This window comes from Sinocyclocheilus rhinocerous, unplaced genomic scaffold (assembly GCF_001515625.1).
Source record: "Sinocyclocheilus rhinocerous isolate Xijiao unplaced genomic scaffold, SAMN03320098_v1.1 scaffold1168, whole genome shotgun sequence".
NCBI classification, from domain to species: domain Eukaryota; kingdom Metazoa; phylum Chordata; class Actinopteri; order Cypriniformes; family Cyprinidae; genus Sinocyclocheilus; species Sinocyclocheilus rhinocerous.
The window spans coordinates 1,887,344-1,899,532 of NW_015650373.1; the positions used below are offsets into that span (position 1 = coordinate 1,887,344).

The 12,189-nt window shown below is 37.0% G+C and overlaps 1 protein-coding gene across 1 annotated transcript in view; it reads right to left on the reverse strand.

The window, feature by feature from the left end:
- Positions 1-9,222: 9,222 nt before the first annotated feature.
- Positions 9,223-12,189, reverse strand: part of LOC107711929 (copine-5-like) — a gene marked incomplete at its 5' end in the record, with an annotated part of 31,925 nt that continues 28,958 nt past the window's right edge. Inside the window, 3 exons of the mRNA XM_016517021.1 lie at positions 9,223-9,822; positions 10,374-10,447; positions 10,970-11,027. Of these exons, the coding sequence (XP_016372507.1) occupies positions 9,634-9,822; positions 10,374-10,447; positions 10,970-11,027 (321 nt within the window). The remainder of the gene's footprint in view (positions 9,823-10,373; positions 10,448-10,969; positions 11,028-12,189) is intronic.

Consider the following 12,189-nt stretch of genomic DNA (forward strand, 5'->3'; position numbering starts at 1 on the left):
TTTGGATAGAGTGGATTAAATTAATTGAATATAAGCAGATCAAGCCAGTAAGCTTGATTGAATAACGATTAGTAGCATAAAAACACTTTCGCTGCTCTGGTGGTGGAATGGAAATGTGAATGAGTTGCTTTCAGATGCAAGCGGAGCAGATGGCTGATGTGTGCGTTTATGCTGTTTGCTTGGTCTTGTCGGTGACAAAATGAAAGTTGATATGCTCATTGGGGGGGAAGGAGAATAAGGACTCTGCGCTACTCTTGTCCCCTCAAGTCTCGTCTCGGCGTCTTTTCTCGCCTTCTCTCCTCATCCCCCTTGTCTCTCCTCTTTGCATATCCTTTTATCTCATCTATCCCCTCTCCTCATCTTTTGACTAGAGGTCGACCGATATGGGTTTTTCACTGGCCGATGCCGATATTTAGAAATCAGGGCAGCCGATGGCCGATATATGATGCCGATATTTTTGGCCGATATGTTTGGCCGATTTTATTTATTTTTTCATCTCATAAAAGTGAGTTTGAGTAAATGATTATTACAGGGTACAAGATAGTAATAGTAGTAGTAGCCTAAATCAGAGTAATAATACATGGCTCAAAACTTAAGCACCTTTTCAAAACAGTTCTGAAGCATGCTTTTTGTTTATGTTTGCTGACAGACACCAGTGTTTCCCACAGACTTGCAAATGCAAATTCATTCTCTGCCAGCAGGAGGCGCTGTTGGAGCGGGAGATATAGCGGTTTCCCCGGTAACGGCTGTAATCAAATTAGCACTGCACTCACAATCACTACTTTATCAGGCATTACAGGAAAGACTAAATGAAAATTACATTGAAGGAAGGAATGCAACACCCGCTGAGTACAACGATAGAGCTTGAAAGATCAAAGACAATTTTTAATATAACTTCGACTGGATTCGTCTGAAAGAAGAAAGTCATATACACCTAGGATGCATCGGAGGTGAGTGAAACACAGCCTAATTTTCATTTTTGGCTGAACTAACCCTTTAATGTTTGATCACATTTACCACTGTTCCCCAAGCAGATTTTGCAACACTTTGGTTGCATGAACTTGCTGCGTTGACTAACAGAAAACTGCTTGGTTTGAAAGTGATTCTGTGTGAGCTGTGCTTTATACATTGCTAGACTTCTGACAATAGATAACGGCCCTTTGTGCCTGCAAAATCCTGCTGAAATTTCACTAATATGAGAGCACATTTATGCAGTTTTCTCACACCGATGCTGTTGCCTGACCTCGAGCCCATCAACCTTGCAGCAGAACCCCTGCTGACTGATTAAAGCCTCTGACTTTGGTGTCTGCAGGAAAAGCGAAAGACAAACAGAAATAAACAAAGCATTTGCTCATGGTCTACAGAAGGGCAACAGGACAGATCCCCATTAGTCCACGTTGGACACTGCCAGTTAAAGGAGTCGGACAGGGGCAAGGCATTTACACCAAGTGCCTTGGGGGGTGGGGTGGGAGGATTCCCATCCTGCAGGAGTAGGATTATATTTTCTGGGTGTCGTACATGATTTTTTTTTTTTACTCTTTATCCATTTGACCTGTAGGTCCATCCACATAAACAGGTAACAAACAACAGTTCCGGTCTTTAAATCTGATTGGCCAAGCAGTGTTTCAGTAACAGCACTGGGACGTTTTATTGTCAGTATCACTCCACTTGTCTGTATTTGTGTGTGTTCCTATCGGTCTGCAAATATGTTCAATAGTGGTTGGGATTTTCAGTGACACTTTCTGCAGATTACATTGTTACACAAGTAAAGTGCATGAGGACAAGTGACTGCCTTTATAAGTGAGTCATAAGAATCACTCATTCAACCGATTCATTCAAAACCAGATTGATTCAGGAACGAAACAAATGATGAGTGAGCTCCACTGAATCATTCATTCACTCGATTGGTTCAAAAACACTGATTCATTCAGGAACTAAATTCCACTACTCTGAGTTTATTGGAGGTGCAGAACTGTTGATTCTGAACTGTTTTCTTTGGCAAAGCGAAAATACACAAAACAACTGCTAATGTAAGTTACTCAATTTTAACATTATTAAATTGAACAATTGCATATAATCAATATCACACCCATAATCGTGCTGAATATTTGTGAAAGGTTGCATAACACCAAGAAAAATACAGTGGTGTCTTGAATCTTTTAGAATGAATCTTTTAAAATGAATCAGATGCCTGAACAATTCACTGAAATTCAGAACAGCACTCTTGTTTGTGTGTTATTGCTTAAACGCAACTTGTGTTTAACTTTATCACGGCAATACGTTGAAAAGCTTCAGCCTGCAGAAACTATATTTGAGTTTGTGAGATATACTGTAAATCTAGGGCTAAATGCAGCTGGAAATGTGTTTGATTCTGATACTCTTCTGAAGACTTACCTTCAAAGTTTGATCTCAAAGCGCAAAACTACTTGTCTCTGATCAGCATCTGCATCTGCAGTGCTGGATAGAGCATCATCACCCTAAGCATAATACAGTACTTCCTTCTCTAAGACAGAGTATTGGTATTGCCAGAATCAAAGTCTCATGTGATTTGAGCCTGCTTCCTAAAGTAGGCCATCCATACAGTGACTTTTACTGGGACATTTGAGACAAGTTCTGCTGGTGCTGCTGGAGGTTTAAATTAGGCATGGAGCATTTCATCAGCACCTGTCGCTACTGCAAAAGCCTTTGATGTGCCCCAGACAGGGTGTCCCTCCCTTCACACCAAGAGCCAAGACAGCTTAATGAGAAAGAAAAAGAGGGAGAGTATGTATGCCTGTTCGGGTGCATACGCAATTGAGAGAGTAGAACAACTTTATTGGAAATGGCATTAAAGACCAAAGCAGAGAATATATTCAAGTATTAAGCTGAAGATATGCACAAAGTCACTGAATCGCTCAAAAAAATTTTTATTACATGTTCTGTTCATTACACTTGATATTGTTTTGCTTAACTTTTTTTATTATTGCACCAGTGTTTTTATATTTGGTAAATTTCAAGTGTCAAACTGGAGATCAAGCACACTTAGGAATTAAAAACATTTGTTGTGTCCTTTAAATTTCTTTTGACATTCTGGTATTCCAAGCTGTTCACTTCAACTGCATCCAGTATGAAATGATAGCAGGTGGCCAGGGCACTATAATATTGCTGTTTTTTTCTGGAAACTCTCTCTCTCATAGTTTTCCAGTATTGCAATTTCAATTATAAACAATAAAATCACTATATGTTATGAAAAAACGGCATCTTTCTTGCAAAGTTATTGCTATGCAATTTTTACAGCCTTGTTGCCAAATCAAATTTTGATCATTAAAACCCTGATTTGTGTGATTTTGTTCTTTCCTAGCAGTCAACAAAATCAAACAATATAATAAGAAATATCAAATAAATACATCCATAAAAATCAATGAGTAGACAAGACTTATATAAAAAAAAAATGCAATTTGTGTAAAACTGAGAAAAGAGATTATTTCCACCATGCAGTAAAAAGTTCAAATTATGTTATTTCTTGGGTGTCAAACTCTAAGGACACCAAAGTGTATTATATTCATGAAAAGCGCCAGCTGTTGACAGTTTTATCCGCTTAGTTAATTTTATTTTAGGTTAGCCTGGCATAATTTCATTTATTCTCACAGCACAGAACACCAATCCAATGATTAAGTGAGTCAGTTTATGATAATGCATGAGGTTATTCTGTTAAAAAAAGTGAATGTGTTGTGGCAAGTCTGTCAAATTTTCTGAGCAGAAAAAAAAGCATTTAACTGCTCGATGCACTTGCAAATTAATTCAGTTGTTTGGCTAAAATATGCCTGAAATGAACATGCAAATTAGATATTTACAAAAATCCCTCATTCATGTATTTTTGATTGTGAATATGTAGATTTTATTCTATTTTATTCCATTTCCACCTTTCGGTGAGATTATTTTGATCAGCTCGAATGCACTGCCAAAGGTGTTGTTACTTCTGTATTTATGAAACACAGATGAATATCAAAACTGTACACCGCACACTTATTTAAAAATGCGTAGCCTATTAGGTGCAGTGAAATGTGTCTGAGTGAGGACTGGATTTTTTCTAGTCTTCTGATGCCCCAGATTTCAGATGACATTTGTGAAAATGTTCCCTGGTTTCTTTATTTCGGGCTCATGCTTTTCATTGGAGTGACTTTTTGTGTTTTTTTTTTTAAAGCCAGGCTGCTTACGGCATGTTGACAAAGAGCATTAGTGTTTCCAGCATGTTGATGACCTCAGGTCTGCCTTTAGCCATGTGTCTTATAAGGGGACCGACATCTCTACTGATACGGAGACAGACAACAGACAAAAGCCTGATAGATTAACAATCAAATCTAGAGATGCTTTCTAATAGCGCTTTTAGCAATAGCCTACCACTGGTATTTTAACATAATTGGAGCTATGACTCGTTTCTGCAAAGCCCTTTAACGGCCAACGCTTAATTTACCAGCAACTAATATTATTCATTTAGCGTTAATTAAATAAAACAAAACAAAAGACACACGATTGGGGAGAACAATTCTTTTTTTGCCCGCGCGCCACTAAATGAATGATATAGCGGCGGGTTGCAAATCGGGTGTGTCCGACGTAAAACACAAAGTTCTCAAATTAAGTGAACAGGTTTGTTGGTGAACATAACTTTTACTTACATATTTCCATATTTCTCGTAGACCACGGCAGTGTCTCCAGCACCGCTTTTAAGCGACGGCGCTCCTCACGCGTTTTAAACATAGGCTAAAACGTAATTAGGCTATATTATAGATTCACGAACAAATGACTCTCAAGATGTGGTTCTTTAAATGAATCGTTAAAAAAAAACACGAGCTGGAGTTACCGGTTTGAATCACTTTGAGGAATACTTCATTGAATGAACTCACCTAATCTATCAGAGCCGCTGAATCAACAATTACTGAACTAAAAGTTGCTTGTCCGTGAATCTTTGCTCAGAGCTGCTCAACTTCGGTCACTGTGTCTTTAGTCTACAGGGAATTAAACTGAGGAATAGGGCCTACGCACTGTAATAATATTAGGGATTAGAAAAAGTAATAATTAAAACAAATAAAAAAAATGAAGAGTGATTTTACTTGGGTGGGTCCTATATGGCAAAACCCCATGAAAGTATGTAGCCTATGTATGCATCCATCTCTGTTCTGTTGTTCTGTCACTGTTTTGTTTTGGTGTAGGATGTTTCTCCCAGATTGTTCGGGATATGCTTTGGATCTGTTCTTTCAGATGTTTTTCTTCTTCTTCTCTTTTGGGAAGCAGTTGCCAAAGAAAGCCATTGATTTTGCTGGTTCTTCACAGCAATTTGTGGAATTAATTTGGCATTAGCACTCAAAACCGATATGGTGGTCTTTGAAGGGACCATCAATCAGTCTGTCATAATTGTGAGTCTCCATCCCCCCTGGTAACTTGAAAAATAGCTTTTTTATTTCAAAGGGTTCCACTCATTATAGAGCAGCTGAAGGCCTCAAGAAGCAGGACGGCAATTTAGCAAATGCATTTTTGTTAGAGAGAGAGAAAACAAATAAACTTGGTATCAGCAATATATCTCCCCCACCCCCATCCTTCCTTCCTTCAATTCAGGTGATGCAGCTGATGTATCAGAAGTGAATCTTATTCAATTCTGTAGGTGCTCTTTGAGGAAGGAAACACACCAACCAGCCCCAGGAAGCCAACTGATTGGACGGCGAGTTCTCTTCATTGCTGCTGTTCGGCAATGACAAAAAAAAAATTTGATTAAAGGACCAGTCGAAACAATACTTGTCACTTAGTTAAATTCTCTCAACTTAGAGTTTACTTTTCTATTTGCATCAAGATGGCCCTTTGTAGTCAGTCTATTTTAGCCTAAACAAAATCGACCACACTAATTGCAATTGTTTAGCATTCAGCAACTAGCAAGTAAACATAATGAACAGAGCATAGATTGGAACTTTTGCAGTGTCAGCCCAAAAAAAACTATCTACTGACATTTAATGGTATTTTTATCCTTTGAGGAGAGGAAACTCACCCATGTACATCATCTAAACACCGTGACCAGAGAGAATAGTGACTAATCACTCAGAATGAATGTAACAAACCCAAAGGAACTAAAGCGAATGGACTTATGTAAATGCACACCTGCCTCTGGAAGGCCCAGCCGTGGCATCTAACATGAATTAATGAGAAAATCTCTGCTCTCCCATTAAAGGCTGCTTCGGTTTGTAATAGACTGCTACAGTTTGTAACTGATGGGGTATTCATAAAGAAGAAACTCATGCATACAAAAAAATCTCTGTCTGATCTTCTCGAAAAACGTTATCATTGTTTTATTCATTGTCATTTTTAAGGCAATCATTACAAATTTCACAGACCACGGGAATGACAACAGCAATGTTCTATGTTCGGTTTGGAAATAGCTCACCATGCATATCGACTGAGATAAAAAGAGGTAAAGAAGAAGAGAAAAAGAGAGAAGGAAAAGGAATCCAACAAGGATGGGATGCGTCACGCTCTGTGTGTCAGTTATGAGGCGAGCAGCAGAGGCTAAACACAGAGCAATAGGCCAGTTTGTCACTGAACCCGTCTGCCATTTTGGCACGATCATGCATATCTCACAGAGGGAATGCTGGCACTGGACAAGGGCCATATCTTTAACACATAATTTATACCTTTTCTACTATTACCTCTTTGCAATGTTTTTGTGCACTACTATATGACTTACTGCCTTTATTATAGTGGGGGAAAAACAGTATTTGCTAAATTTACACCAAGCCATAAAATTAACCCATTAGCATTCTCTGGAGCGTGATATACATGTGTTTCAGGATGCTTGTAATTTGTTCTTGGATTTACAAGCGACCTAGCAGCAATGCGTTCATAAATATTAAATTGGATTAAAAAAGGTTATGTTTATGCAAGTAGAATTTCCAGGTTTACATTTGAGAAACAGAATGCAATAGAAAGCCCCTTGAAAAAAAAAACACTTTAAAAACAAAAAAAGACTCTCTTCTCAACAATAAAAGGACTATTATCTACTAGTTATTAACTAGCCATTAACAATATCCAGTGAAGAGTAAATAAGCCTTTAAAATCAATACACCTGTTAACTCTCTCAAACAGACCCTTTCACCCAATGCTCCCTTTCCAGGCTTAATCGTCACCTCCTAATTGATTGATGGATCACTTCATTCTCAGTAACTCCAGGTGTGCTAATAACACGGTAAAAGAAAGGTGTGCTTAAACACATTGTCTTGCAATCCGGGAGCAGATTTTCTAAATTTAACAATCTTTGTGAAAGAACATTCTCATTCATGTTGTAAAAGTGGGTTAAATAGGAGGCAATCACATTTTGTAAGCATCTGTGCTCACTTACAAATTAGTAGTTTGAGGACCAGTGGAGATTTAAAAATAAAACTGCAGTTAATCTTCACAGTTCATAATCTACATTATATTAACAGATAGATGTTGTAAAACCAAAACACTGGTACAACTTGGGACAAACAAGCAGAGATGTCAAAATTTACTGGACAAGGAGAAAATGTATCAAAACTGAGTAAGAACAAGTATAAACGGCCCTGCTGTCCAAAAAAAAAAAGCAAGACAGTCAGTATTTACTGATACATACAGATTTGTCTGAGAATAGTGATTATTATTAATTTTCAAAATGAACCTCAGACAAAAGAGGCTGTATACAAGGCTGTGTATGCTAAACAAGTAAATGTTTTGAGGTTTAACTGAACGTCTTAAGCCTTTAAAAAGGTTGTAAAATTAGAAAGGAAATCAATATGCGCTTCCTTAGTAATAATACTGCATATAAAATACTGTTTCTAATTTATGCTTGCTATCAACCTTTAATGTAAACTTACTGTATGTAAGGCAAGTTTATTAAAATAATTGTGTTCAATGCCTATCCTGTCAGTATGCCAATGCTATAAATGATTCAAAGCTAGAACATTTAAACAAAATGGCATTATGTTTGTGCTGCGGGTAATGCAATTTCAGCTGCATGCAATGTGTCTTTCATCTTTTGAAACCAGTAAAATAATTCCTGCCATGGTGAAGAATAGAAAAGTGTTTTAAACTCCAGGGTGAATCCAGGGAATGAAAGGGCAAAGGTTCAGGCTGGACACGGGCAGCTGCAGGTGAGTCAGACAGTGCTTTAAGAAAAACAGCAGACGCTGCCTCATCTCCAATCATCTTTAGCATCGAGTGGCGAGGAATCTCTCGTGTTTCCCCTGATAGCTCACATGTGCTCACATCAAGATATACCGGCTCCAGAGCAAGGAATTGGAGGGACAAATTCAACTGTGCTGGAAAGTAAATTTGGTGTTCTTGAGAGCTGATTGTGCCTGAAATTTCAGTCTGTTTACAGTGTAATGAATCTGAATTTGTGACCTCTGATTAACATTTACAAATTTTACAGCTTTAAGAAAATATTTGTGCTTTTCACTTTTACACTGGATTTTTCTTAACTGATTTCATCTGAAGTATGTAAATACATTTAATACAATGTATTAATGCAATGTACAATTGGTTTTACCTGGATTTCATGCTTAAGAATAGAAAATCTTGTTTATCATAGCTCTAAAAAGCTATGAATGGGAATCCGCAATGGGAAATATTACTTTGTACTAAAAAGACTAAAAATAATAATACTGGAAAAATAATACCACCATAACACAAACCATCTACAAATTCTAGAAACAAATCAAACAATTTCACTAAACAAATTACCCATTCAGGGTATAATATTTCAAACAACCACTTACAATTTCACTATTTGTTTTTAAATCACATTTTCTAGTGATGCTCTTGTTTTACCTCCTCTGGTGGATACGAGGAAGTCCTCACATGCTGATGTGTTATAGCGTTTTTTAGATGTTGAAATGTTAGAGATGTTAAATAAGCAGAAAATTGCATTGCTTGCGCAGTTTCATGCTTAAGAATAGAAAATCTTGTTTATCATAGCTCTAAAAAGCTATGAATGGGAATCCGCAATGGGAAATATTACTTTGTACTAAAAAGACTTTGCTCAAAACCCTGTGGAAAAATAATACCACCATAACACAAACCATCTACAAATTCTAGAAACAAATCAAACAATTTCACTAAACAAATTACCCATTCAGGGTATAATATTTCAAACAACCACTTACAATTTCACTATTTGTTTTTAAATCACATTTTCTAGTGATGCTCTTGTTTTACCTCCTCTGGTGGATACGAGGAAGTCCTCACATGCTGATGTGTTATAGCGTTTTTTAGATGTTGAAATGTTAGAGATGTTAAATAAGCAGAAAATTGCATTGCTTGCGCAGATACTCTCCATATATCCAGCACAGTTGGACGTATGAATCTGAATGAGACTGATCCAAACTATAAATTTTCATAGTGTTGGCTAATTTGTAAAGAAATTATGAGGGGGGAAACAAACTCACAAACCAATAAGAACCGTCCTTTACAGTTCAAACTCCAGAACACACATACAGTTTTCAATTTCTCCAGTGTATTAGATCCAAAAACTGGGAATTGAAACCATCCACTTTCCTAGATGCCTCACACTGAATCAGTTGTATTGGCTTTGAATGAGATCCAAATTGGTGGTGACATAGCATCGCCTGTTTTCTTTCAGCAGACTGGATAAACTCATACGGTGGGGGTTGGGCTGAGCCCAGGTGGGCTGTAGTCTGGTGGTGTCTGGTTGGGCTTGATGCCCCTTGACTTCATATATAAGATTAACTGATCTGGGATCTCGGCCAGGACATCCTTGGCAAGCCGTGCCATGCTCAGGACATGGTTTCCTGTCCTGTCCATGTAGTCTCTGAATGGAACGAACTGCAGGCACAGATCAGATTATAAAGTAGTTAGTTATAGGTGTTTATTTATTCCCTGAATCATTTCCCTTTTTTTAGTGTAGTTAACTGAAATACCCATGTAAACAATGTAACCTGGTTGTTTCACAAAAAATACTCTGGATTCTTTCATTATTTACAGGCTGCACAAGCCTTGTTGTTGTTTGTTAGCTTGAGTTATTTTTTTCAAGTGTGATGTCTCAGTGTTCTCTAAATCTGAGATGCCTGTAAATGTAGGTCACCAAAAGTTATTCCTTAAGAAACTTCCCCAAACAGTTATATTACTTTGACACTCCTTAAGCTACATATTTTGCTGAGATGAGTGCATATTATACATATATATATATATATATATATATATATATATATGCGTATATGGTGTTCCGGACTGATTTCAGTGTTTTTGAATGAGTTGAGTGAATGATTTGTGACTCAGGCATTGTTTTGTTTCTGAATAACTGACCACTTGTCAGTTATTATGTGTCACTTGTCAAACATAAATTCATACATATACAAATATATAGAGATATGTACCTGTACAATATCCCTCTCTGCCAGCTTTCCTCTGGAGGATATTCTTACATCATCGCCGTCCAGTTCTACCATGGCTAAAAAGTGAGATCATCATGTTATCTGTCCTTCAGCCAATAAAACAATCTGGAGCCTTTCACCCCAGCATGACACCAACATTTACCTCCTTGCTGGAACATTATGAAAGGCCCAACACAAATACTAATAGCAGATGGTGGGACATGCTAATTATATTGAACAGCTGTGAGATCTGCGTGTTGACATCTGCTTATCAGTCCGAAACCCTAAACCTTCCCAATTAGGTGACTTTTCATCCAGAAACTCTACTTTACATGAGTGCAAACTGTGAAGTTGCATTAATGCATTCAAGTTTTAACCCTCCATGTGGGAATACTGTTATTAGCTGAGTTGATAGTTAAGAAACAGTTAGGAAGATGCTGAGTACAATACAAAAAAAAGCAGTAAAGGGTTATGCAGTACATGTTCTTTTTATGATTGCAGTGCATGAAATATAATAAGACTAATTAAACAGAAAAGAGAATGAGGATATAGAAGAAGACATAAAGATGAAACTAAATAAGATTAGTTTCAGGTCTTACCATCAAATTCAGCTTGGCCAACTCCAACAATAATGATGGACATAGGTAGTTTTGCCGCCTGAGAAAACAGAGAAGACTAATTATATGTCATGATAAACAGTTCACATGCTCTGATATAATCCTACAATTCCTGTTTGATAAGATTATTCAAATTTACTGTAATGGTGGACTAACCTATATGTTTTAAGTTTAAGATTATGCTTAATTTGATTAGTCAAAGAAACACATCGGACAGTACAGTCCAAAAAAAAATAATAATCTGAAGAAAATTATATCTTTAATTTACATTGGCTTGGTATCATTGTATTACAGCAATTTTACTGTATCATTTTGTTGTTTCACAGTCATAAGAATCTAATGTGAACCACAAAACAAACACATAAATAAATATACTTTTTACGGTTCACTGGTTTTTTACCAGATAGCAAGTTTTAACTTAATGACAATAAAGTTGAAACATTTTATACATGTAATACACAGCTTTTGATATCAGTAACCAAAGAAAATGGGTTATTTCGGAACATGTTAAGCCAATCGGGTTTGAAAGAACGCTAGGACTTTGACTGTGATGGTTTGAAAAGAATATTTTGACAGCGTGATTTTTTCACATACAATGAGGTGAAAGTTATGCATTATTCAGACCCTCCTGGATCAACATTCTCTCTCCTGTGCTAACTGTCCCTGTTCCTGATAAGATGCCTGACTGACAGGTCAAATCCCCTTTATCAGAGAAGTAAAGAGTGAGTCTGTACTGAGCCAGCTCAGAGGCTGCTTACCAGTGACAATGGATAACCAGAAAACCACAGGATATTCAGAGAAACAAAACTCACTTTCTCCCCAAAGCGACTTCCCAGTGATTCGAAATGAAAAGTAATTGCATATAATGCATCACACATGATCACAGCAGAAAGACTAAAATACAAGAAATACATACAAGGGGAAAACATGATTTCTATGAAATGTTATCTGAAGAGCTTATAATGAAATATACCTTTAATATATCAAATATATAATGATAAAAATATTAAAGGGGTGGTTGATTGCGATTTCAGTTTTTTAACATTAGTTAGTGTCTAATGTTGTTGTTTGAGCATAAACAATATCTGCAAAGTTACAAAGCTGAAAGTTCAATACAAATGGAGATATCGTCTTTTAAAATTCTGGCAGTTTAATGCCTACAAAAACGGCTGGTAGGGACTACAACGAGTTACTTCCCGGGT